The following is a 27367-nucleotide window of genomic DNA, read 5'->3' on the forward strand; positions in this document are numbered from 1 at the left end:
CACCATGACTCTGGTACCTGCAAAGTCAGAGCCTTTGATTACATCACACCACGTACCACGAGCTGACACGTCTTCCGTTTCGCCTGTACTGGGCATCGTGCGAACGCTCTACAGACGTCAGGTTATACTCCCATGCATTCCGTGGCCCTGCCTCCGCTGTACAGAAAAAGCAGTGGAGAGACGTGAAGTTGCCTTTCTCAAGCTTACGCAACAAAGACGTGAACAGTCTTAAGATTTAAGCTCGGATCTTGCTCAGAATCCAAACTCGTAGCCACTGCATTTTACCGTCATGGAGTTTCCAGCTCTGACCTCCCCCGTTTCCAGTTCCTCCTTGTTCTGAGAAGATGAGAGGTGGGGTGGGGATGATCTGGGTCAAATTTGGATTCTACTCTGGAGGGTCTGAATGACTTTTGAGAGTCATTGGGATCAGCCTGCCTGTGCCATTCTTGTATTTATTTTTTATTTTTATTTATTTGTTTACTTACTTATTTTTTGCCTTTGGAGAGGTGATTTATTGCAATAGATTCCCAGAACATTAGGACTTGGAAAGGACTTGGAGAACTTAATATTACTGTCCTCATTTAAGAATAAAAAAAGAAAAAATTGACAAAATTTAAGAAATTTTCCTTGGTCACAGGTCTAGAAAGTGGAAAAACTAGGTCCTAAATTTAGGGTCTTTTGACCGTAATAGAATTTTTTAAAGTTTATTTATTTTGAGAGAGACAGCACGCGAGAGTGGGAGAGGGGCAGAGAGGGAGAGAGAGAGAACCCCAAGCAGGCTCCGTGCTGCCAGCACAGAGCCCTGTGTGGGGCTCCAACTCACAAAGCTCCTGCCTTGAGCTGAAACCAAGAGTCACGCTCAACCAACAGAGCCACACAGGCTCTCCATAATTTTTTATTATACTACACTAGTTATAATATGTTGAAATTTTTTTAAATGTATTTATTTTTGAGAGAGAGAGAGAGAGAGAGAGACAGAGCATAAGTGGGGGAGAGGCAGAGAGAGAGGGAGACACAGAATCCAAAGCAGGCTCCAGGCTCTGAGCTGTCACTGCAGAGCCCGACGCGAGGCCCGAACTCACAAACCGTGAGATCATGACCTGAGCCGCAGTCGGACGCCTCACTGAGCCACCCAGGTGCCCCAGCTGTGCAGAAGCTTTCTATCTTGATGAGGTCCCAATAGTTCATTTCTGCTTTTGTTTCCCATGCCTCCAGAGACGTGTTGAGTAAAAAGTTGCTGTGGCCAAGATCAAAAAGGTTTTTGCCTGCTTTCTCCTCGAGGATTTTGATGGCTTCCTGTTTTACATTGAGGTCTTTCATCCATGTTGAGTTTATTTTTGTGTCTGGTGAAAGAAAGGGGTCCAGGTTCATTCTTCTGCGTGTCACCGTCCAGTTTTCCCAGCCCCACTTGCTGAAGAGACTGTCTTCATTCCATTGGCTATTCTTTCCTGCTTTGTCAAAGACGAGTTGGCCATCTGTCCGTGGGTCCATTTCTGGGTTCTCTGTTCTGTGCCATTGATCTGAATGGCTGTTCTTGTGCCATAGCCTGTGCCATACTTGCCACCAAACAATGTGGCTCTTGAGAGCTTATGGTCCAGAAATTGTCATGAAAGACCAGGACTCGAAGTCCAGTTGCAAGTAAGCAGTGAGAAGGTACAGTGCGTGTCTTCCTGCCCCCCTCCTAATGGGGACTAACCGGCAAATAGGAGATAAGGCAGGAGACATATTGTCCCTCATTCAGAAACGTCCAAGTGTGATGGCAAAAGTCATGAACCCTACAAACATTCCTGATCTTAGATTTTGGCTCGACCGACGGGCTGTGGGACTCTGGGTGACACCATCCCTTGGAAGCCGCATCTGTCCCCCTGGAAGATGAGAAGGGGTGAGGGTGCTGCCTGTGTTACTTTCCTGGGGCTGCTGTACAAATTACCCCAAACTGAGTGGCTTAAGATAACAGAAACTCATTCTCCCACAGTTCTGAGGCCACAAGTCTGAAATCAGGGTGTCAGCAGCACCAGGCTCCCCAAGGCTGTGAGGGAGAAACCTTCATTGCCTCTTGCAGCTCCCGGGACTCCTGGTACTGGCGTGTGACGCAATGACTCCAGTCTCTGTCCCCATCCTTCTTCCGTGTGCCTTCTTCTCTGTGTCTCTGTGTGTCCTTTTCTGTCTCTTCTAAGGACACTCCCATCGAACTTAGGGCCCCCCTAACCCAGCCTGATCTCACCTTGATTGATCCCTACCTTAATTACACTGCAAAGACCTTATTTCCACATATGGTCACCCTCTGAGGTTCCAGGTGGACATGAGTGTGGGGGGACGCTATTCAACCCACTGTGCTGTACCTCATAGGGTTGTGGGGAGTAAATGAGATAAGGCATAGAAAGCATTATGCACAGTGCCAAGCATGGACTCAATGGTCAGTGTTAGTTACACACGTGTTCATGCATATGCACACATGTGTATACGTATGTGTGTATGTACACGTATATGTACACATGTATGTGTATGTATATATAACTATTTTGTTATTTACTAGATTTACCAAAGGTTTCTTTCTTTCTTTCTTTAAATTGTTTGAATGTTTATTTATTTTGAGAGAGAGAGAGCACAAGCAGGGGAGGGGCAGAGAGAGAAGGAGAGAACCTCAAGCAGGCTCCGAGCTGTCAGCACCGAGCCCCACACAGGACTTGATCTCACGAACTGTGAGATCATGACCTGAGCTGAAACCAAGAGTCAGATACTTAACCAACTGAGCCACCCAAGCATCCTGCAAAGGTTTACTTCATCCCATAAACAAATGAAACGGTAACTTTTCACACTTGTCACTCTTTGTAAATGTTCTAATTTGCTTGTTACTGGTTTTATATTATTGCCTGTTTGTCTTTTTTCCTTTTTTTTTTTTTTTTAGGGTTGTTGTTGTTGTTGTTGTTGTTGTTATTTGTTATTCTCCTCGTCTTCCAAAACTGCTCTGGATGTTTGGGTATGTGGTGTGCCCATTTTCTCACCAGGCAGCCTCAAAGCATATTGGTGATTTTCTCTAAGCGTTTTGTTCATTTTTACTCGGGTGAGCATTTTGCTCATCTCGTAGAAGTGGGTGGGTCTTCATTCGTTGTTGAGAATTACTTTTCCCTGGCCCTTCTTCATGGTGTTCCAATGACCAACTTCCATCGGTGACCCATAGATTGTAGAGATGATGTGCTCTTTTTGGAAGGTATGAGGTTACGAATGTGTCTCCGTATCTTTTTTCAATCCTTCCTTATTCGTGATAGTCATATCTTCCATCGAAACACCACTCTCTCTCCAGACCTATGTTATGCCATGTTATTGATCTCCTTGGGAGATCCTTACAGCTCTGGCCGACCCCCATACTCACTCCCATCCCCAGCCAAGTGGGCTGATCCGTGTCCTAGGTGACACTGGCCACTAAACCAGACCCTGGACCCTGCAGCCTCTGATCAGGGATTGACTCTGAGCTCCTGGCAGGGCTCCAGGATGGGTCTGGCCTGGTGGAAGATGGGCTCTAGGACTGCCCACGTCCTCAGTACCTACCTTGATGCGGACCCTAAGCCAGGCTCCGGACAGCTAAGGCCCAGCCCAGACTTTTGCTTCCTCCCCAGCAGCGCCCATGTCCGAAAATGAAAGGCAAATGCACCCAAAAGGGAATAGTGGACTATTTATTGCAAAGCTAAAGTGGCAGCTCAGGAAGCAGGAAAACCCCCTGAAGGCCCTTCTGTAACAGCGAAGAAGGAGAAAAAGAAGGGGCCGGGGGCAGTGAACTCCTGCGCATAAACAGCCACCTATTCAGCTCCTGGGACCCTCCCTCCTGAGATGACCTCTCCCTCGTGCTGGCAACACGCCCCCCAGGCTGAGGTCTCCGCCGAGCCCAGTGGAGTTCGGAGAACGTAGAGCATCCTCAGAACTTAGCGGCAGTCTGTCTATCTGGGAAGCCAGGCGCACATGGGAGGGAAGCAAGTGAGGGGCTCCTCTGGGCCTCTGCCCAGGCAGGAAATGCAGAAGGTGACCTGTCTGCATTCTGGGTGGGGCCGCAGCAATGCCACCAGGGTCACCGTCCCTTAAATATTAGGCGGGTTTTCCCAACACCAATGATGAACCTACAAAAAAAAAAAAAAAAAAAAAAAAAAAAAGGTCCCATGAGGCCCCCGAGCCTCTGGAGGAGAGACCCAGCCCTTCATCGTGTCTCCAGGCCCAGAATTCTCCAGAAAGATGCTCTCCTGAGCCCTTCCAGCCTCAATAGCCAAATACCCTCAGGGAAAGGGAGAAACTCCTGTTTGCTTTCCAGTAACCTTTCCCTGGAGATGCTCTCTCGGCCATTCCGAAAGCAACAGTGATGCCCTTCATCGCCAACCCGTGGGCTAAGCCGGACTGCAGATGGGCAATGACGGCAAACGCTAGAGACCAGCCCAGCGACTGTGCCCTCCCAGGCTGCGGGAGGTAGGTTCAACGTGTACCAAGTCCAGACCCTAGTCCCTGCAGGGCCTGGAGCAGGGAAAACGAACAAACAAAAAACACACCAGGCCCCTGCAGACCTTCAAAGCTCACAAAAGGAGAGCTCAAGGGGAAGCAGTCAAGCAGATACTATCCTTGTGGTGGCATCAACCTTGTTCCCCACCGCACAAGGCCCGGGAGCTCTGCTCACGTTGCATTTCGTGTCAATGGCATCTCCTGGCACGCGTGCTCTTGGGGGCACCATTTCCACGGTTCTCTCTGTGGATAAGACTCCCCCGCCCCGTGAGGAGCTCCCCTACTCGTGGTCCACGTGGCCGTGCAGGTGAGGCTGACCTCGCCCCAACTCCCGACATAGCCAGGAAGAGTGCCTGAGCCCCGTGGCTACAGGGGTGGATGCAGAGGGGGACACGACCCATGCTGCGCCAGTCCAAACCAGTGAACGTGAGACCCCGGGCTTTTGCTAGAGCTGTTGTTTTATCTCTTCTGGGGTTGTTAAGCTGCTGACATAGAAGCCTAGCTTTTCCGGCGAGCATCTCTGCCTCTCCCGGAGAGCCTCTCGGAGCATGAAGCCTGCCCAGAGGATAGCAGACCAAGTCCTAAAGACACTGAGCACCACCTGAAGCCGGTGCCACGTGTGAACTTCTCATTTATGTGAGTGAGTGAATTCCCCCTTGTGACGTAAACTACGTCGAGATGGATTTCCGTCACTTGGAACCAAAGGTCCTGGAGCCATAATCTTTGTCTCTGGAAAAGACTCCCTCTTCCCTTCTTCAAACCCAAGTGAGATCCCAGCCCTCTAGCCCTGGATGCTCTGGGAACTGACACCAGGTGCCCACGAGAGGGGCCGGTGACCCTGGGTCACGCTCCTACCTGATAAGCACTCCTACGAGGAGGCTCCCCAGGAGCGGGCCCAGCCAGTAGATCCAGTGGAAGTCCCAGTGATTGGCCACCACAGCAGGTCCAAAGGCACAGGCAGGATTCATGCAGGCTCCGGACACAGCACCCCTGCAAACACCCAGCCACGTGGTCGCCAGATCCCAGCCAGGCCCCAGCCCGCGTCAAGGTCAAGTTCATTTCCCCAACTAGACTTAAGTGACACACCACCCAGAAACCCTCTTGAAGCCACAATATTGTGGGGCTCTGGTGGGGCGGGGGGAGGGGGGTGGATCCCAAAGAAGACACAGGCAAAGAGGCTATTAGCACCGGGAAGTGGAAGGCTTCTCTGTCACTCCCCACACGCCCTTCTAGAAGAACAGACAGCAGAGAGTGTTCCGTGGTGACAGGAAGAGAAAACGGGTCCAGGTCCTCGTCGACGTTGAAGAAACCAAGGCAAGCAGTCAGCATCGACCGCATGAACTTCGGAGTGAAGCTGACCTGCATCCGAAACCCAGCCCAGCTCTTTCTAGCTGTGTGCCCTTCGCTTGAGGAGAAAGTACCTATCTCATAGGCTCTTGTCAGGAGCCACTGCGAAAATGCACTTAGGAGCCCAAGACTCACAATATAATTCACGTACAAGCGTTTAATCTAGCTAACCCTTATTAGCCCTTGTTGTGCCACAAGCTTGGGGCCTGGCGTCTCCTACGGGAGGAGGGGGGCTGTTCTCCGGGGCTACCTCTCTGGTTCTGGGGTCGGTATCCTTGCCGCGTTGCTGAGGGTCTCCCGGGGTCCCCTGCCCAGCAGCCAAAGTCCAAAGGATGAATCGTTGGCTTGTAAAGGAACCAACAGCCGCTAGGGGGCAGCAAAGCACCGCCGCGGCTTTACACGCGCTTTCCGCACGCACCCCCCCCCCCCGCCCCCCCAAGCTCCCCAGACTCCACCTCCCAAAGGATGACAGCGATGTGGGCGGCAGAGCCGGGACCGCCTAGACTTGGTTTTGTGTCCAAGAGAAAGAAAGGAGGTGGGCATTAGGAAGGGGCTCCCTCGGGGCACGTGGGTGGCTCAGTTGAGCGGCTGACTTTGGTTCGGGTTTGGTTTATAAGTTCGAGCCCCGCATCCTGCTCTCTGCTGTCAGCTTAGAGGCTGCTTCAGATCCTCTGCACCCCCGCCCCTGCTCCTCTCTCCCTCCCTCTCTCTCTCTCTCCAATAAATAAACACTAAAAAAAAAAAAAAAAAAAAAAAAAGAGGAAGGGGCTTGTCCCCTTCCCTAAGAGATTTGGGCTCTTATCCCAGATCTGTCCTTTAATTTGCCACTGTCCAGTGACCTTAAATAAGTCACGTGTGTTCTCTCTGGGCTCAGTTTCCTCATATATAAAATGGGAGAAACAATCCCTGACCCAAGCTTGTCTCCTTAAACCCCTCCTGCACCCCTGAGGGGCTCACCCTAGATGAGTCAGTGGGTATGGAAGCTCTTTGTGAGGTTGAGGCTAAAACCTGGCTTCCCACTGACTGAACAAACACAGCTCACAGAAATGTTTAACGCTACAAAAAAAGGTAAATTCCCGGGTGCCTGGGTGGCTCTGTCAGTTAAGCGCCTGACTTCAGCTCAGGTCATGATCTCACAGTTGGTGAGTTCGAGCCCCGTGTCGGGCTCTGTGCTGACAGCTCGGAGCCTGGAGCCTGCTTCGGATTCTGTGTCTCCCTCCCCCACTTGCTCTCCATCTCTCTTACTCTCTTTCTCTCCCACAAATAAATAAACATTAAAAAAACTTTTTTCAAAAGAAAGGAAAATTTCACATGAGAAGCCAGTTTTCTGACTTCCCTGGAAAGATGTTAGAAGGGTCATTTGAGGCCCACGTTCCATCACGGCAATAACTTACTAGAGGGGCAGAGAGGTGCCTCCTTGGGTACCCCAACCCCAAAGGCTGGCCCAGGACCGCTCACCCGGCCAGGATGTCCACGGTGACGGCAAAGCCAATGGAGAACGGAGCCAGAGGGCCCTGCGTCTTCTCGTTGATGGCGCCCATGCAAACAGCCAGTGCCAGCAGGGTCGTCAGGATCAGCTCCACCACCACCGCCCCCCCCCACCTGCCCCGGCTCCTGGACCGTCACAAAGGCCGCCCCAGACGCGTTCCAGAACCTGTCTTCAGGACTCACTGCCTGCGGAGAGAAGAGAAGCCACTGGCCTCACCGTGTGGGCAGGCCAGGGGGACGGTGGGCAGCGAGGGGAAGCGCGTGCCCCACAACCGCTGGGGCAGTGACAGGCTCTGTCCAATCCACAGTCACGCATACCCCAGCTTCAGTTTTCACTGAGAGCCACCGGACTTCTCTGAGCCTCATCTGTAAAACGGGATAACCCAGCAGTGGCTGCAGGGGTCAGGGCCCCAGAGCTCATGTAACTAGACGATCCTCTTTGAAAAAAAGAACACAAAAAAACCTTACTCAACAGACTCTGCAAACACATCCGACCAGATGCACCCACTGCCAGCCCCCTTTAAGGCCCCTTTGAAAGGGTCAGGAAACCCTGAGGCTTGACAGGAAGTCAGCCTCAGGAGTCATCAGGGCACCTGGAAAGGGAAGAGAGCAGAGCAAGCTTCTGGACCCTGGACCTAAATCTGGACCCGGCTGCTTCCCGGTTCGGCTGAACCTGGGCCAGCTACCGACTTCGTCTGCGTTTCCTCCTCCGTAAAGCGGAGGTGATGGTAATCAGAGCTCTGAACTCAGGCAGCGAGTGCCCTCTAAGAACCGGCTGTGGCTCATTGTGACGCAGCCGGGAGATTTACCGAGAGAAGCTGCGTGAATTGCTTCGCAGGGAGGGTGTGCTCAGTGACCAGAGCCTCCGCCCTGCACTGCCCAGATTGTGTTGGGCGGGTTTGCAGGTGGCCCGGCTGGAGGGAGAGCCTAGGAACTGCTTTCCATCAGGGATCAGAGCGGGAAGGTCCAGCCCCCATTCTGCAGACAGGGGATAAGGTTCTCAAAGGGGAACACGGGGAGACCCGGGCAGGGAAGACAGCAAAATGGGACTCCAGACCAAAGTCTGCCATGGGCCAGTGCTTAGAGCTACAGGCCGAACCCCAGCCAGGCTAACGGGCGCCCCCTGTTCCAACCCGACCCCACGCCCCTTAACACACTTGCCTACAAGCCCTACATCCTGCAGGGCCCCTGGTTGTACTGAGACTTAACAGCAACAGGAAAGGGAAAAAAGAAGGGAAGGAGGCAAGGAGGGAGTCCATCCGTGAAGTGATGTGTAGGTCTATAAAAACCTGAGTGGCAGGGAGGAGGCGGTAGCCGTCCTGCCAGGAGAAGATTCCAGACATAAACTGATAGTTAACTCCCATCACACGTCGAGGGACTCGGTTTAAAGGCAGGCAAACTGGAGAACAGGCAGAGAAGTTAGTTCAAGGAGAGTTACCAGAGCCTTCCCACACCCTCAGTTTGTAGAATGAACGAATGAGTGAGTGAATGAATTAATGGCAAAACACTAGAAACATTATCCAAAGCCATTCCAAAGCCAGAAATGGTCTCAGGGAGAGAAACTTCAAGTCCCAAATTCTGCTTCCTAGTCTGTCCAGGGGAGAGCTATGTCCAGACACTGACAGAACAGGGTGTGTTTAAGGAGAGCCAAAGGCCCCCTTCCCAGGAGAAAAGGACCCACCCAATCCCAATGAAGGAAAATCCTAGAGGAAAAAAGTGGGGCGCCTCCAACTCCCCACTCCCCTCACTCCAGCCCCCGTGGGGATCACCCACCTTGGCCAAGGCGGCCCCGATCAGCCCCCCGCAAGCTGGGAGATCCAGTAGGGAAGGAGCATCACCAGGTTGAGGCCTCCGATCAGCATGGCCGCCAAGGACACCGCAGGGTTGAAGTGCCCACCACTGTCACCCGCAAAAGCAGAAGGAAGTCTTGAGACCAAGGTCTAGGCCAACACTAGAGCGCATGTGTCCCCCCAGGTGGCCCCCCAGGATGGCTCTGCAGCACCAGAGTGAGCCAAGGACCTTGCCCAAGTAGAAAACAGGCACCAGATCCTGCCCGTTTTCCCTGAGGTGCCCACTGGTGGGGTGAGGGATGTGGGGGACAGCCGGGGAGAAGCGGGCAGCCCCATTCCTGCCCTACACCCAGAGCCCACGGTGTCCAGAGGAAGGGCCTGGTGGGCGACCATCCCTTAACTCCTTCCGGACTCACTCAGAGCTCCAGCCCTCAAGAGATGTGGCCATCAGTCAGAATGAGACCCCAGACTCCAAATTAGGAGACAGAGGTATCCTGGCGTCCCTTTACCAGTGCCCGGGCTCTGCAAAAGAGCTCCCAAGTGGCTGAACTCTGCCTTTCCCTAGGCTGGAGGAAAACCCTATTCTAAATTTTTTTTTTTTTTCAACGTTTTTTATTTATTTTTGGGACAGAGAGAGACAGAGCATGAACGGGGGAGGGGCAGAGAGAGAGGGAGACACAGCATCGGAAACAGGCTCCAGGCTCCGAGCCGTCAGCCCAGGGTTCGACGCGGGGCTCGAACTCACGGACCGCGAGATCGTGACCTGGCTGAAGTCGGACGCTTAACCAACTGCGCACTTGGTGCCGTTTGATTCCCGTGGGGCTCTCAGCGTGGGCTTCCTCCTGGCTCTGCCACTTACTAACCAAGAAACCATGGATGAGTCCCGTGGCCTTTCTCAGCCACACCAGGAAAGTGAGGATAATGATAGCAACTACCCTCAAGGGGTTGTTGAGAACATTCAATGAGTCCATATCTCGAAAGTGCTTAGAGGGGCGCCTGGGTGACTCAGCTGGTTAAGCATCCGACTGCAGCTCAGGTCACGATCTCACGAATCGTGGGTTTGAGGCCTGCATTGGGCTCTGTGCTGATGGTGCAGAGCCTGCTTTGGAGCCTCTGTCCTCTGTCTCTGCCCTTCCCCCACTCAGGCTCTCTCTCCAAAATAAATAAACGTGTAAAAAAATTTATATATATATATATATATATATATATATATGGCAGGCAGGAAGAAAGAAAGAAAGAAAGAAAGAAAGAAAGAAAGAAAGGAGGGAAGAAGGAAGAGAGGGAGGAAGGAAGTGTTTAGAACAGTGCCTGGCACTGGGTTAGCATTGTATATGTGTGGGCTTGAGGAAAAAACTAAAAAATACTCTCTTCTCCCCATGTTACGGGTGGGGCATTTAGGGTTTGGAGAGGGACTTGCCCAAAGCCACAGAGCCCGTAGGCTGCAGAGGTAGGATTTGAACCCGGGCAGTCCGAGTCCCCAGCCCACGCTCCTATGTACAATGCTGGGAAACTCGCGTACGTGCCCAGGCTCCCCGCTGATAGCTTTGCTCCCCGCCTCTGCCCGCCCAGGTTAGCCTAGGCCGATCCCTCGGAGCTGGTCTCACCTGATATTCCCCAGTGTGGCGATGACGAGGCCCAGGGCCAGCCCGTGAGCCGAGGCCGGCTGCAGCAGCTCAGTGTCCGGCCCGTTCTCAATGACCGACAGGCACCCGATGAAGATGAAGAGAGACGGGGCTGCAGGAACCGCTCATACCAGGATTCACGACACCTGCCTCCCACGCTTGGCTGCTTCCCCTTGCCACCGACAAACTCAGCGTCACATACGGACACAGCCGCCTGCAGCGGGGAAAAGGGAGAGCGGACACGGGTGGGAGGAAAGCCCCGAAAGGAGCCCCCAGCGCCCCAGCCTTGTCAATTCTCAGCACCCCTTGTACGGCCAGGGTGCGGAGGCAGAGGCAGAGGCCAGCTGCGGGCTCACCTCCGCAGACCTCAGGGCCCGAGTGACCCGCGCACCTGCTCTTGCCTGAGCTGGCTGGGAGAGTGCACCTGCTGTCGGGCTCTTATCTCAGACCGGGGCTGCTCATTCTACTTCGGGCTCTGCTCCTTTTAAAGGGCTGCGGAGGCTCCCCTAGGGTGCCAAGAAAGCAATAAAGCGCGGTGGGAGGTGGCCCTGGGGCCCAGAAGAGGAAACATTTTCTTTTTTTTTAATCTCCACTGGGCAGGGCAGGGGATGGTCAAGGATCGCTAAGCTTTCTGCCAACAAGGGGAGAAGGCACCGGCTGACCTGCACCACCTGGGGAGTGGGGCCACCACAAGGGTCCCCGCGGCCACCAAAAGGGTCCGAAGGAGACCAGCGTGTGCGCACGAGGAGGGCCCCTCTGGGCTGGGACCGCACGTGGGAGAGAATGGCCAGCGCATTTTCAGTGATGTTTCCGTGGATTCCCTCAGACGTCTCCTCCTCGTATCTGGGGCCTCAACAACTCTCCTCACCCTCACTGCCTGATCCAGGACCGAATGCGCGGAGACGGATGACCGTCCACCCACCGACAGCCAGCGGCAGCCACGGTAACAACGTGCGTCGCGGGAAAGCCTGCGGGCCTCGGAAACAGGCTGCCTGGATCCCAAGCCCGTTTCTGCCGTGAACTGGCTCTGGAGCCCTGTGTTGCTGTCCCCTCTGCGCCGCAGTATTCTCCGCTGTGAAGCGTGAACGATAGCGATGGAACCGACGACATAGGGGCGTTTGTGGTTTGAATGAGTTCATACGACAAAGAGCTTGTGACACTGGCAGACACAATCAGCACAACACCGGTGTCTACTAATGAAGAACAGATATTTACGTGTAACAAGTATTTATTGAGCAATTTCTACAAGCCTTCTACTTGCCAGGCACCGGGCTAAGAACCTTATATGCATTATCTCACTTCAGCAGTAAGCCCGCGACGTAGGTACTCCTACTTTTCCACAAGGGGAGGTGGAGATTCAGGGCCACATAGGTTTTGTGATTGCAAAACGTGTGGGTTGAGTCACAACGGACAAATGCTGCGTGATTCCACTTATAGGAGGTCTCTGGAGTAGTCAGAGTCCTAGAGACAAAAGGAGACTGTGGTTGCCAGGGGCTGGGGGTGGGGGGCAGAGGGGAATGGGGAGTTGCTGTTTAATGGGTACAGAGTTTCAGTTTGGGAAGATGAAAACGTCGTAGAGATGGATGGTTTACACAACAATGTTAATGTAATTAATGCCACTGAAGTATACACTTAAAAGTGGTTAGGGGCGCCTGGGTGGCGCAGTCGGTTAAGCGTCCGACTTCAGCCAGGTCACGATCTCGCGGTCCGTGAGTTCGAGCCCCGCGTCAGGCTCTGGGCTGATGGCTCGGAGCCTGGAGCCTGTTTCCGATTCTGTGTCTCCCTCTCTCTCTGCCCCTCCCCCGTTCATGCTCTGTCTCTCTCTGTCCCAAAAATAAAAAAAAAAAAAAAAAAAAATGTTGAAAAAAAAAAAAAAAATAAATAAAGTGGTTAAAAACGGTAGATTTTATGTTATGTGTATTTTACCACAATTGGAAAAAGAACTTGTGGGTTAAGCCACTACAGTCTAGTATCTTTTTAAGATGGATGGATGGATGGGTGGGTGGATGATGGGTGGATGGTGGATGGACGGGTGGATGGATGGATGGATGGATGGAAAGAGGGAAGGAAGAAAGGAGGGAGGGAAGAAAGGAAGGGAGGGACGGAGGAAGAAAAAAAGAGGAGAGAGATGCATTCCTTTATTCATCCATTCAACAAATATTTAAGCACCTGCCATGGACTAGTTCTAAGAGCTAATTGGAAATGTAGCAGTGAATAAGATGGGCAAAGATTCTTTCAGTGCTCATATCTGTTACCTGAGTATTTTTCTGTACTGATAGAGATCCATAGAGAAATAACGTTAGGGAGAAGAGAATGTAGTGAAGACGTCTCCCATTTACTACTACTGCATATCTAACACTGTGCTGAGCACACTGCATATATTCACAACAACCCCATGATCTCTTATCCCTATCTTCAGGGCACAAAGATAAACCAAGGCACAAAGAGTTGCGGAACTTGCCCAAGGTTGTGTAGATAAAAAGTATCCACTCCAGGACAGAGCGAATCCATCCAGGGTCTGATGGTTTGCTAAAAGCTCTTTTCAGCTGGAGGCTCAGGAACGCAGCCCCTCTTTTGAATATCTGCACATCTCGGAAGGTTTAGCGTTGATTATCTTGAGCCCTGTGCTCTCCCTCCTCTGTACCCACCTCACGCTGTACAAGATGTCTCACACCCTTCCTCCCGTGTCCCTGCAAATGGCAACACGAGGCAGTTGTCCAACCTTGTGCTTCCCCATCTCCTTCACGCTTTGCCCAAGTCCTGCCAAGATCTGCTTCCAGAACATGTCTCTCCTGGTTTCACCCAGGCCTCCATGAGTTCTTGCTTAGTGTCTTGAAAAAAAAAAAAAAAAAATCAAACGTTCAGGATACACCTGCCAGGTTCTAGGCCCTGCACTGGACACCTCACGTGCATTCTCTTGGTTAAGATTTACAATCATCTGATACCTTCCCCGCGTCACAGGCAGGAACTCCCAGCTGGGGTCACTATAGCTCCTCATCTGGTCCCCTTGCCTCACCCAATTTTAATCTGTTCCTCTTGTACTGGGAGCCAGCAGGGCACGGTTCACCCCTTGGGTGCAGGTGGAGATCAGGCTTCTCCACCATCGCCTGCTGGCTTCTCCCTCAGCCCCAGTGTTTTCTTTTGGAGAGGTGGGAAGACGGCGTCCCCCATCCCCATAAGGCTGTCGTGCGGATTAAATGAGACAGTGCCAGATTCAGAGCAGGCCCCATCAAGAGCACCTATTGTTGTGGTTTTCGTCAGAGTAGGCTAACCCATGTAAAAAAGAACCCAACATTTAGCTGGGTTAACATAATAAAAATCGATTCACTGTTGACACAATAGCAAGCCCTTTATGACATGGTGACTCAGGGATCCAAGCCATTTCCATCTTGGAGACCCACGATCTAGGTCCCCAGATCTTCTGCACCAGCCAGCAGATGGGGGAGAGAGGACGTGGGGACGTTTTTACGGGCTAGGCCTAAAATGGCAAATATCCCTTTCCTCCATGTTTGGTTGACCAGAAGTCCATCATATGGCTTCACCTGACCACAAAGGAGTCTGGGAAATGTAGTCTAACCACGTGCCCAGGAGGAAAAAGAAAGGCTTTTTGTGAGCACCAGAAATTTCTGCCACATGACAGATGCTGTTGTTCCCCAGACTATCAACCTCATCACATCCTTCCCTGCGTTAAAACCTTTCAGCCCTTCCTATGGCTTTCAGGGCAAAACCAAACTCCCAGAGCCGGCCACACAGGCTGTGAGTCCTACACTGACTCACCTCTGGTCACACAAACCCTAAACAGTCTGATGAGCCATGTGCCCACTCCCCTCCCTGCCAGCGCTGTTCCCTCTGTTTGAAGTCCTGTTTTGCCCCCTGGGCCAACCTGCACTGCACATTGAAATCTCAGAACGGGTGTCTCTCCCATGACCCCTGGTCAACTAGATGTCACCTCTCCAGACACAGCCTCCCTCGCTAGATCCAGGGACTGTCTTGGTAGCTCCAAAAACAGTGGCTCTCCAAAGAAAACCTGAATGTCATTCAGGCACAACATATTTCCACAACTCAAGATTTCTCGTGTGGACTGCCGTCTCCATAAGCAACACACTGGTCCCCCCGCAAACGACTAGGATAACCGGTGGGCTAGTGAGATAGTGTCTCCTTGAGAACTTGCTTAGCTTGGCAAACTTCTCAGTCTTCCAATCCCAGGTCTGGTTGACATGACTGAGGCCTCTGATTTTTATCTCTGTTTAGATCCTTGTTTAGTTCAAGATGTCTCTGCAGCTGTAGACACCTGTCTGCCCTCCACTACCAGGTCCAGATGGAGTATAAAAGCAGTTCTATGTCATCCTGTCACACTGCTCTTCCTTCCTTTCTCACTTTGATAGCTGCACTGTGGGGCAAGAATGTGATGTTGGTGCCATGGCAGCTGTCTTGAGACCAAGAGGTCCAACTTGTCAGAAGGGTGGATCTTTGATGATATCACCAAGCCACCAGACTAACCCCAAGATCTGACTTCCTTGTTAAATTAACCTGATCTTCTCGGATTGTGTACCAGGGCACCCCAGAGAGCCACGCTGAACTCACAGGGGCTTTGGGGGATTATAAAACTTCAAGGGAAATATAGTGATTCTCGATATCTGTCAAACACCATGTGAATTACTAGCTCAAGGTTGTTCAAGGCTGTAATATCAAATGGCCCTACATTCTCTCCAATAACATCATATCTTTGCAAAGCTGGCTTTATGGGAGTTGCCATAATAAAAAGTACTGCATAAAAATCAACGTGGAAGAGGAAATGTAGGGAATAGGGTCTCCAACCTGACTCCGAGGTCTGGGAAGTTGTGCAGTGCCCCAAAGTACACACATCTCGTGGTAATTAACTGTAGAATTTAATAATGGAAGTCATTTAAGGACTCAATTCAACTGAGTTATGTGTAGTCATCTGAAAATGAAATGAAAATATAAATAAAATACTTTTCAATATATGTGTATTTTCTTTTCAAATGGCTAAGTTGTTAGGACATAAATGCTACATGCTTTTGGACCTATTTGTTTAATGAGAAGAAGCAGCAGGCATTTCTTTTGGCCCCAGGAACGCTGTGAACCCAAGACAGTTTGGGAGCCTGTGAAATGAACAATATACGTCCTGTTTCAGGAAGTGGGAGCTGAGATTTCTATCGCTTGCAGCAGAGAACGTTTCCGGCTGGTACACACTCTCCCAATTGCCTGGCGACACCAGGCTTTCAATTGAATGATTTCTTCTTGAAACCAGCCAGTATTTGCAATGCAGATGCTTGATAATTCAGGCTGATCCTGAGATGGACAATCACAGAAACTAAAAGCAGAACTCTTTGTCTCTTCTGAAACAGTGGCTTTATTTCTATCTAAATAGCCCTGCCGTTGTTTTCAGCATACGGTGACCAGGGGCTTAGGGCAACTTAGTGGTTGGAAAAGAGTCTAGCTTTTTTTTTTTTTTTTTTTTCCACTTTTCTCTCTGCGAAACTGCAGGTTTCATTTAAACCTAAGCACGTCCTTTCCTTGACTGATGCCTTTTGAGTCACTGGTTACAAGACATCAGTCATGTGGGTTATTTCAGAACCCTTTACAGCCAGAGGAGGGTCATCAGACTCAAGAAGCAGCCTGCTAAGTCTCATCAATAAGGTTCACTGTCACCATCTGTAAATGGTGAACAATTAAAACGGTAGAATGACTACTGTTTACTAAGGACCTACTGTGGGCTGGACACCACAAGCTTATTCCGTATCCGTGATTAGAATGTTCTCGTCTTGGTTTTTTTTTTTTTTTTTTTTTTTTTTGGCTTTGGCTTTTATCCTTGTGTCTACTATCCAAATTAAATAACTCTCAGAAGAGGAAAACCAAATGGCCAACAAACATGAAAAGACACTCAGTCTCTCTAAAAGCCAGAAAAAGAAAATTCAAATTAAAGCAACAGGACAGAATTCTTTTTTTTTTTTTTTTTTTTAAGTAGGCTCTGTGCCTAGGGCAGAGCCCAGCATGGGGCTTGAACTCACGACCCAGCAATCAAGACCTGAGCTGAGATCAAGAGTCACATGCTTAACCGACTGACCCACCGGGCCATCCCCAGAACAGACATTGTTTTTTTTTTTAAGTGTTTGTTAGTTTGAGAAAGAGAAAGAGAAAGAGAGACAGAGACAGAGACAGAGACAGAGTGCAAGCAGGGGAAGGGCAGAGAAAGAGGGAGACATCGAATCTGAAGCAGGCTCCAGACTCTGAGCTGTCAGCACAGAGCCGGACGTGGGGCTCGAACTCACAACCACGAGATCATGACCTCAGCTGAAGTCGGATGCTTCATCAACTGAGCCACCCAGGCACCCCATTTATAAAAACAGCAATACTGACTGCGATGGGGAAATAGGTAAACTCCTGTATTGCTGGTGGAAATGTAAATTGCTACAATATTCTGTAACACAATCTTGCAATAGTTATTAAATATTTAAACTCACAGACCCAGCAAGCCTCATATTTGAAAATCAATCCTACAAAAGATAACCTCCAATAGGTAAGAGTATATATACAGGGACATTGATTTCATCGTTTGTTGTAGAAAAATCTGGGAACTACTTGAAAGATCATAATTATGAAAACACTTGAACTAAGCAGGAAATATGTACCCCAGAATGCATGTCTCCCATAGTTCTCTACACCTTCAAGCCTTTGGATGGTCTGTTTCTTTTACCCACACTGCTCTCTAAATCTGGCAAAACCTCTCATCCTTCAAGTCTGAACAAAGATATGAGAATGTTTGTAAAGGTAGCAAGAGAGAAAGTATGGAAAATATAAATCACGGGGGCTGGCTAACAATTAGATGCATGTCACAAAGTGGAAGAAGCCAGACATGAAAAAGCACACGTCCTATATAAAAAGTTCCAAACAAAGCAAAGCCAAGGACAGGGCACGTGGAGATTTCCGGGGCGTTGCCACCTTCTGTCTCCCCATCTGGATGCTGGCAAGGGTGAGTTCTGTTTGTGAAAGGTCACTGAGCTGTTACAGTTGTGTGCTTTTCTGTGTGTATATTACATTTCAATAAAAAAAGTTACAAATAAAACCGGTCTGTGTTTAGGAAGTTACCTTTTGGATAAAACCAGGAGGGAATTTGCAGGCGAATCTAGGGTCCCTGGGAGAGAACTGAATTCAGTCTCTGTGTCCTGGGCTGCCAGGTTTTATGCCCATAATATAAGAATATGCCATTTTAGAAACTGCCTTTAAAAATCAGAAGGCTTTACTCCACACCCTTTAGTATTCCAGTAATTGAAATTGTTGTCAATAACAACAAAAGTTAGGGGTCGAGTAAGATCCCAGACCTCCTACTGAGCATTTAACAAACTTGACCTTGCTGATTCTTCAGGGCAGTCTCATGAGGCAGGTATTGTCCCCATTTTGCAAATGTGGAAATCAAAGTTCAAAGGCCCAGCAACTCAATTAAGGTCAAAGGTAACTGGGCTCAGAATCGGTTTGCTTTCCACAGGTAAACGATCTCAAAATAGAAACCAGAAGGATCTTTTGGATATATTTTTTTTTTTTATCAATTCTTGAGCAGCTTTACTGAGGTATAGTTGATAGATAATACATTACACACATTTAAACGTTGATGTTTTGACATCTGGACACACCATGAGACCTTTATCACAATCAAGACAGCAAACACATATGTATCATCCCCCAAAGTTCCCTTGTGACCCTGTTCTTGTCTGCAAACACTAATCTGTTTTCTTTCTTTTTTTTTTTTTTTCAATGTTTATTCTGAGAAAGAGAAAGAGAAAGAGAAAGAGAAAGAGAAAGAGAAAGAGAAAGAGAAAGAGAAAGAGAAAGAGAAAGAGAAAGAGAAAGAATGAGCGGGAGAGGGGCAGAGAGAGAGGAAGAGACAGAATCCCAAGCAGGCTCTGCACAGAGTCCAACACAGGGCTCGAACCCACTAACCGTGAGATCGCGACCTGAGCCAAAATCAAGAGTCGGACACCTAACCGACTGAGCTACCCAGGCGCCCCACTAATCTGTTTTCTCACACTATGAATAGGTTTGAGTCTTCCAGAATTTTCCATAAGTGAAACCAAGCATCTGGCCTCTTTCCCTGGACATATGTATTTTAGCATCATCCAGGTTCTAGCACGCACGAGGTCCCCTTCCTCTGGTTGCTGTGGATGTCTCCACGGTGTGATCATGCCCCAGCCTCCTCCCCCACTCACCCTTGGATGGGCCTTGTTCCAATTTGGGGATGCTGCCCAAAAAACTGCTGTGAACATTTTTGTACAAGTGTTTCAGTGACACGTGTTGTCATTTCCCTTGAGTGACTACCTAAGAGAAGGACGGTGGGTGTGAATTTAACTTTTAAAAAACCACCAAGCAAGTTTCCAGGTCCTGCCTGCAGTGTATGAGAATTCCGGGCTCTCCAGATTGTCACCAACAGCGGGTATGACCAGTCTTTTGGAGTTCAGATGTTCTAATTTGCACTAATTATGACTCATTTTGTTGAAATTTTTTTTTTTCACGTGCCTATCTTCTTTGCTAAGATGTCTGTTCGAATCTTTCAAGCCCATATGTTAGCTGTTTGGTTGTTTTCTCACTATTGAGTTTTGGGACTAGCATATATACTCCGGATACAAGTCCTTTTTTCAGTGATATGTTTGGCAATATTTTCTCCTCATCTGAGGCTTGTCTCCCGCACTGACAATTTAATATTTGAACCATTTGTAAGCGTGCGGTTCGGGGCGTATGAAGTGTGCTCATATTACATGCAGCCATCATGACATCCACCTACAGAATGTTTTCATCTTCTTAGACCAAAATTCTTTACCCATCAATGACTCGCCATCCCCCTGCCCCCCAGGCCCTCACAAACACCTTCTGCCTCTGAATCTGACTACCTCATATAAGTGGAATCATACAATATCTGTCCTTTTATGTCTGGCTAATTTCACTTCGCATAATGTCCTCAAGGTATGATAGGAAAAGATAGGTAAATTAGGTAAAAAGAGAGGGAAAGGTTAGGGCCTGAGGTCCCTGGATGGGAAAAAACAGATTTTGGAACAATGCTGGGAGCGGCTCATCACAGCAAACCCCCTCCAGCATCAGGTCCCTCTTAAGAATGTAACAGACGCCACCTACACCTACGCCCCTCAGGTTCCCCTCAGGAATCTGACAAAAGACATGACAAAAGATAAGTAGTGGATCATAAAACGTATGACCCACAAGGAATGATATGGCCACAGACCAGTCTGAGCTCTCACACAATGGAGTCGAGCCGGTCAGGACCGCACAGCCCAGCACGTAGAGCTATCCAGCCAGTAAGGGTAGGACCTGAGAACGAACGAGGGGGAAGGGAAGGGAGGGCTGACCAGGACCTTATAAAACAAGGACCCTCGCCTGTAGTCCGTGGGCATTCACTTTCAGATGCCCCCTCTCTGTAAAGAGAGCTTTCCTGCTAATCTTCCTTTCTGATCGGATGCTCTAATAAACTTTTGTCCACCTCTTCATGCTTCAAAGTGGCAAGACAACGAATCCCGGGTATTGGGTAAAAAATCCTTCAATGAAGCTGCCACCCAGGTGGGAGCAGGTGTCAGAACTTCCTTCCTTTTAAAGACCGTATAATAGGGGCGCCTGGGTGGCTCAGTCGGTTGAGCGTCTGACTTCGGCTCAGGTCACGATCTCACGGTCCGTGAGTTCGAGCCCTGCGTCAGGCTCTGGGCTGACAGCTTGGAGCCTGGAGCCTGCTTCCGATTCTGTGTCTCCCTCTCTCTCTGACCCTCCCCTGTTCATGCTCTGTCTCTCTCTGTCTCAAAAATAAATAAACGCTAAAATTAAAAAAAAATAATAAAATAAAATAAAGACCGTATAGTAGTCCATTGCACAGATATGCCACATTTTGTTTATCCATTCATCCATCGATGGATATTGGGGTCATTTCTACCTTATGGTTACTGTGAATAATGCTACTAGGAACATGGGTATAATAATTCTTTCTTGATTGCTAACAAAAAAAAAAGGAACTTCTTTTCTTAAAATTGCAAATGTCTTTTTCCTCTGTGTCAGTGGTCGGCTTCCCTAATATCTCTGTCTCTCTGTATGTGTCTCTCTCTCATCTGCTCTCTCTCTTGCTCTGTCCCCGTAATGGATACCTGGCATTAGTGTCTACTTAAGACCTAATCCCTCTTTCTTTGGGTGATAGCCTCTTGATTTTCCCGGGGAAACCACAGGTCTTCGGTTGGTTCTCTCGGTTCACACAATTTGGGAAGAGCTGACAGCCTTCTGCCACCACTCAGCTCCCCAACCTGTCCTCCCCACCCCTTCAAGGGCAGGACATCCACCTGGGTCGAGCCAGTCAAACACTCAGGCCATCCTGACTGACTTGGGGATGAGCTTATGGTCCAAGTCAGGCCCTGACTTGCAATTCCGGGCATTTTTTCTGGAGATTTTTGGGAACGAGATGTGCTATTCCTCCGGAGTTCCTGGGAAGGGGGTGGCGGTTCGGAGAGGCGGAGGGACCAGGAGTCACCAGCGGCCATCACTGCCACCATGATGGATGAGCCCAAAGAGAACGGAAAACTCACCGAGGAAAAGAAAGCAAACGGAGCACAAGGTGGATGAGCTCGATATTTTGTCTGCCCACCGGGCCCCGAGCCAGCCAGGCTGGATTTTCCCCGGTCAGGTCTTTGTCCTTCTTCAGCCAGTTGGAGCTGGGTTTCTTTCCCTTGCCAAAAAAAAAAAAAAAAAAAAAAAAACAAACTCCTACTTACAACACTCTCTTTTCTTCTCCAGCTTTCCTTTGTTTTTTCAGATTTCAGGATTCTGAAATCTGAGCAAGCAAACCTGTCCTTGTTGTGTCAGGACCACAGACAATTGTTGGTGGGTGGGGGGCAGGGCAAGGCCTTAGTCACCCAGAGGCACACCTGCCTACCCAGAATAGAGATGATTAAGAGATAAGTTCTTGTGAATCAGGGACATGTGCCAGGCACATAAAGAACTGTTACAGAAGGCAAAGTGTGAGGGCAAAAGCCACCTTCCGATGAAGTGGCCTGGAATGGATGGCTGCCACCCTGATGACCTGACTTTGGGCCATCCGACAGCCTCTTTGTCATGACGCCAGGAAGTCAGACAGTAAGAGCAGACATCCGTATTCCCGATCATCCTCTCTGGGAATGTAGACACCTCGGGGTAAGTATCCTCCAAGGGAAGGGAAAGGTGGCGGGACCAAGTGGGACCCCAGCCAGCAGCCCAATCCAGAGGGAGCTCAGAGGACAGGGCGAGCTCTGGATGGAGCAACAAGGTCCCACCCACGCTGGGCCAGGGCTTTCCGGGCTGGGGTGAGAATGGAAGTTGAGTGGCACTAGACTGCGGTGGGTGCAGGACCCCGGGAGCAGTGGGGGAGGGGTGGGCAGGAACAAAGCCGAGGTCAAGGACTCTGCTACATGTGCTGTGCCTTGTTAAATAAAAAAAAACAAAAAACAAAAAACAGAAACCGAGGTGTTGGTGTGAGATGGGAAGGGAGTTTACCTTAAGACCACAGGCGTGAGGGCACTGGGGTGTCAGCGGCTAACCCCGGCCACAGCAGATTACAGCTTTCCTCCAGTCCTGCCAACAGCAGTGTGAGATCGGTGTTATACTTATTAACCCATTTTACAGATGAGAGAGCGGAGGCCCAGACATGGGAAGGGCCGCGCTCAGGACCACAGACTTGTGAACTCTGGAGCTGGAATTTGGATGCAAGGCTGCACCCAAACTGGTGCCTTTTCTATTCTTTAAATTTGGTGAAACGTCATCTTAGGATCATTAACTCTTTAGCATAGAGCAAAACCAAAGGGCCCAAAGCCACCGAGCTGAATGCAAACAGGCTCTTTAGGCGACCCACCCCAAAAGAGCCAGAGGCCCTCACTGACCAGTCACAACCGGGCACAGTGCCTAAGTTCCCAAAAAACAGAAAATTCCATCCGTCCCCAGGCTCCCTCACTCCGCCCTATAGCTGTGACCCCTCAACACCCCTGTATAAGGCAGTCTCTCCTTTGCTGTCCTGCCCGCTGCCCCCCTGCAGTATATTCCATAAACTCTGATCTCTTCTGTTCTGCTCTGGGTGAATTCTTTCACCTCCCGCACCACCGGCTGCCACCCAATCAGAGCACCCTACATTTGGTGCCCCTGCCCCGTTCCGATCGGGACACCCCACATTTAGGTTTGGCGACCCATTGTGCAAACTTGTTCGTGTCTGTAATCGTGGTCACACATACACGCAAAGTATAGCTGCACAGCAACAGTATAGCTGTATTTCTCAATTCTAAATAATTGTATCTGTCCACTCAGGGGACATACAAACAACCCTATCCACCTGAATAATAAGACTTTTATCTTTGATACACAAATTGCCATCAGGTAAAAAAGCTTCCAGTCAAAGATAAGGCATACCTCATTTTTCAAGAAATTCTTCATTTAAAGCCAGAAGTGAATAACTTGCTAGAATCAAAATACTCAGTTCCTTGATATCTGGTGAGTTTTTTCAATGACATTTTTTAGGCTAAATGCATGGAAATTTATAACGGGGTTCAAAATCGTGGATTAAAAATGTCCAAACAGGGGCGCCTGGGTGGTTCAGTCAGTTGGGCGTCTTGACTTCGGCTCAGGTCATGATCTCACTGTTTGTGAGTTCGAGCCCCGCGTCGGGCTCTGTGCTGATGGCTCGGAGCCTGGAGCCTGCTTCGGATTCTGTGTCTCCCTCTCTCTCTGAACCTCCCCTGCTCACATTCTGTCTCTCTCTCTCAAAAATAAATAAACATTAAAAAAAATGTTAGGAAAACTGGCTAGCCTTATTTAAAAAAAAAAAAACACACAAACAAATAAGGGTGAATCTTCAAAATAAATTCTGAATAAACCAAAGGTTAAAATGTAAAAGACAGACCATAAAAGCACTAAAACAAAACACAGGCGAATGCTTTTGTAGTCATAAAAGGGGAGAGGCTTGGTAATGCATACAAGACACTTATTACATAGTAAAAGTTTCTAATGACCTGAACCAGATAAAATATAAAACTTATAAAATGGAAAGGAAAAAAGATTACCAGAAATAAGATAAATGAAAAACTGGGGGGAAAAATATTGCCCACAAATGATGAAGTGTTACTATCTCTATTATGCAAAGAATTGTTACAAATCAATGTGAAAAAATCACAGAGATAAATGGGCAAAATGCACAAAGAGGGAATTCATAAATAATAAATTCACAATAATATGCAAAAAGATAGCCATAGTAAGTGTAAGAACATCAGTGAGACATCATTTTTTCCCACTTATTGGACCGAAAAAATCAAAAGTTTGATAATATCCAGTGTTGATAAGTATGTGGTGAAACAGGAGGTCTTGCACATAACTGATGAGACTGTAAACATAAATGAGAATATTTTGATGGTATGTATCACAGAGTAAAATATCATATGTTCTGACCTATCAATTCTATTTGCAGGAATTTACCCTTTGGGGGTAAATACATTAGTGTGAAGGGGTTTACACACAATGTTGCCACAGTATTTACAATAGCAAATTGATATGGAAGGCCACATCAATGTACATTAACATAAGACTACTTAAGTAAGTAGTTTTTTAAATGAGGATGTGTACTAGTGATTGGCAAACTATGGCCTGTGGGCCAGCTCTGGCTGGCTGCCTGTTATTTTATTGAATAAAAGCTAAGCAGGTCTTTACATTTTAAATGGTTAAGTACCTCTGTAATAATACACTCTGGACCCACAAAGTCAAAAATATTAATGATCTGGCCTTTTAAAACAATTTTTCCAGCCTCTGTATGTAGATCTCTATGTAGTGTTGTACAAATTTTGGAATAAAAATGTAATTTATAGGGGCACCTGGGTGGCTCAGTTAGTTAAGCATCCAACTTCAGCTTAGGGGCTCTCTGCTGTCAGTGCAAAGCCTGCTTCAAAAACCATCCCCTTCTCTCTCTGCCCCTCTCCCGCTCATTCTCTCTCTCAAAATAAACATGAAAAAAACATGCATATTTATAAAATTACAGCATGTGTCATATGATTCCATTTAGGGAAAAGTAAATATGTATACCGTATATGACTGCATGGAGAGATTCCTGAAATATAGCCCCATATATTAATTATCACTATCTTTGGATGGTAAGAAAGATGTTTTAAATTCTACTGATGGTCACAAAAGAAGACCTAATTATACAGAAAGATGTCATGTTCCAGATTGTGATGATACCAGGTCTCTCTGAGTTATAAATTCAATGCCACCCTAAGTAAGACGAGGAGTTTTGGAGAATTTGCTGAAGTGATATTAAAGCCGTTAAAATACCAGGAGTTGCTGTGACACAAACTTTTCATGTCACTGGCTAAACACACCAAATGTGTAGTGGGGTTTTTTGCTGTTTTTGTTCTCACGCCTGAGTGTTCAGCAGGGGACCATCTACGCAGTGATTCAGAGACCAGCTGCTTCCATCCCACGTCCCCACAATTATAAACTTTTGGCTCCCAAGGTTGTCAGAAAAGGAGAACAGAAAAGGTAGAGAAGGAGACCCACTTCTTAGCCCCATCAGGGGCAGCAGGACGCTTATCATTTCCCCTGGCATCCCATTGGTGAGACCTAGTCACATGACCACATCTTAGAGGGAGGGGCATGCTGGGAAATGTAGTCTGAGGCTGGCCAGCAGCTTCTTACCCATCATCCCAACACTGTGGAAGGAAGGAAGGAATGTCTGGGGGATAGTTAACTACACCTGCCAATGAATTTCCTAAGGAAAAGTACACGTGAGAATATCCAGGAGAGAAACAGGAGAAGTAGAGGGAACTGGCTCTACCCGGTTCCAAATAACAACAATTAAAATAGATTCAACGGTTTAGGAGTAGAGAGGAAACAAGCAGACAAGCCATTGGGACTGAATGAAGAGCCCAGGAACAGCCACAAATATTTTTAGGAATTTAGTTTATGATAAAAGTGAGGTTTCAAATCAGTGGGAGTACAAGGATAGTGGGACATTAGGTAACCTTTGGGGCAATAAAAGAAAACTGGATCATTAGCTCTTCCTTACAAAAGACAATAATAACCTTGGGGCACCTGAGTGGTTCAGTCAGTTAGGCATCGACTCTTGGTTTCGGGTCAGGTAGTGATAATCACAGTTGCCGGGACCGAGCCCCGGGTCGGTCTCTGCGCTGACAACTGCCGAGCCTGCTTGGGGTTCTCTGTCTCCCTCTCTGTCTCTGCCCCTCCCCCACTAGCTCACTCTCTCCCTCTCAAACGAAATCAATAAATGTTTTTTTTAAAAATCAAACTAAAATAACCTTCAGATAGAGTAAAAATTTAGATGTAAAAGCATCGAGAAGAATGTAGATTAATTTTTACTATTGAAATGGGGACGACCTGTCTGAGCAGGACATAAAATACATACCATGTACAGAAAAAGACTGACAATTTTGACAAGGTTGCAAAAGCAATCCAAAGGAGAAACCTTTTCAACAAATCATGGTGAAGTAATTGGACATCCATAGGCAACAATAAATAAAATTAAAAAAAAAAAAAAAAGAACTTCAACCAGAGTCTCACGTCTCATAAAAAATGAACTCAAAATTTATCATAGACTTACATGTAAGTTCTAAAACTATAAAACTTCTAGAAAAAAAACATAAGAGAATACCTTCAGGATCTAGAGCTAGGCAAGACAAAGAATTCTGAGGTTTGATACCAATTTTAGCTCTTCAAAAAATTTTGTAAGGGGGTGAAATGACAAACTTCAGCCTTAGGGAAAATATTTTCTTTTCTTTTAATTTTTTTTAATGTTTATTTATTTTTGAGAGAGGGAGACAGCATGAGCAGGGGAGGGGCCAAGAGAGGGAGACACAGAATCAGAAGCAGGCTCCAGGCTCCAAGCTGTCGGCACAGAGCCTGACACGGAGCTCGAACCCACCAACTGTGAGATCATGATCTGAGCTGATGTCAAAATTGTCACTTAAGTGTTATTATTTCAAAGCTAAGCAATAAAATACAAATACCATAGTGACTTTCATATGTACTCGACAACTATTTTTAAAAATATACAGACAAGCTGGCACAAAAACAGACACATAGACCAATGGAATAGAACAGAAACCCCAGAACTAGACCCACAAACGTATGGCCAACTATCTTTGACAAAGCAGGAAAGAACATCCAATGGAAAAAAGACAGTCTCTTTAACAAACGGTGCTGGGAGAACTGGACAGCAACATGCAGAAGGTTGAAACTAGATCACTTTCTCACACCATTCACAAAAATAAACTCAAAATGGATAAAGGACCTGAATGTGAGACAGGAAACCATCAAAACCCTAGAGGAGAAAGCAGGAAAAGACGTCTCTGACCTCAGCCGTAGCAATCTCTTACTCGAAACATCCCCAAAGGCAAGGGAATTAAAAGCAAAAATGAATTACTGGGACCTTATGAAGAGAAAAAGCTTCTGCACAGCAAAGGAAACAACCAACAAAACTAAAAGGCAACCAACGGAATGGGAAAAGATATTTGCAAATGACATATCGGACAAAGGGCTAGTATCCAAAATCTATGAAGAGTTCACCAAACTCCACACCCGAAAAACAAATAACCCAGTGAAGCAATGGGCAGA

The 27367-nt window shown here is 48.1% G+C and overlaps 1 protein-coding gene and 1 long non-coding RNA gene across 5 annotated transcripts; both read right to left on the reverse strand.

Moving 5' to 3' along the window:
- Positions 1 to 3661: 3661 nt before the first annotated feature.
- On the reverse strand, positions 3662 to 11172 carry AQP8 (aquaporin 8; the record flags this gene model as incomplete). The annotated part of the gene is given in 9 exon segments (XM_058710757.1): positions 3662 to 4112; positions 5338 to 5472; positions 7288 to 7427; positions 7429 to 7503; positions 9091 to 9122; positions 9125 to 9216; positions 10712 to 10838; positions 10841 to 10943; positions 11086 to 11172. Coding segments are annotated over 9 exon segments (840 nt in total), but the record flags the coding sequence as incomplete, so codon positions are not given.
- Positions 11173 to 12093: 921 nt separating this feature from the next.
- On the reverse strand, positions 12094 to 26857 carry LOC131501057 (uncharacterized). Of its 4 annotated transcripts, none has more exons than XR_009256613.1 (4): positions 22259 to 26857; positions 21316 to 21455; positions 13404 to 15609; positions 12094 to 12190 (listed from the first exon to the last, which is right to left on the reverse strand). It is a non-coding gene; the product is annotated as an uncharacterized LOC131501057 (long non-coding RNA). The 4 variants fall into 4 exon arrangements; XR_009256614.1 differs by lacking the exon at positions 12094 to 12190 and adding an exon at positions 12623 to 12702; XR_009256612.1 differs by lacking the exon at positions 12094 to 12190 and having other exon boundaries at positions 12751 to 13560.
- Positions 26858 to 27367: the final 510 nt, after the last annotated feature.

The sequence above is a fragment of the Neofelis nebulosa genome, chromosome 18 (genome assembly GCF_028018385.1).
Source record: "Neofelis nebulosa isolate mNeoNeb1 chromosome 18, mNeoNeb1.pri, whole genome shotgun sequence".
Taxonomy (NCBI): Eukaryota; Metazoa; Chordata; class Mammalia; order Carnivora; family Felidae; genus Neofelis; species Neofelis nebulosa.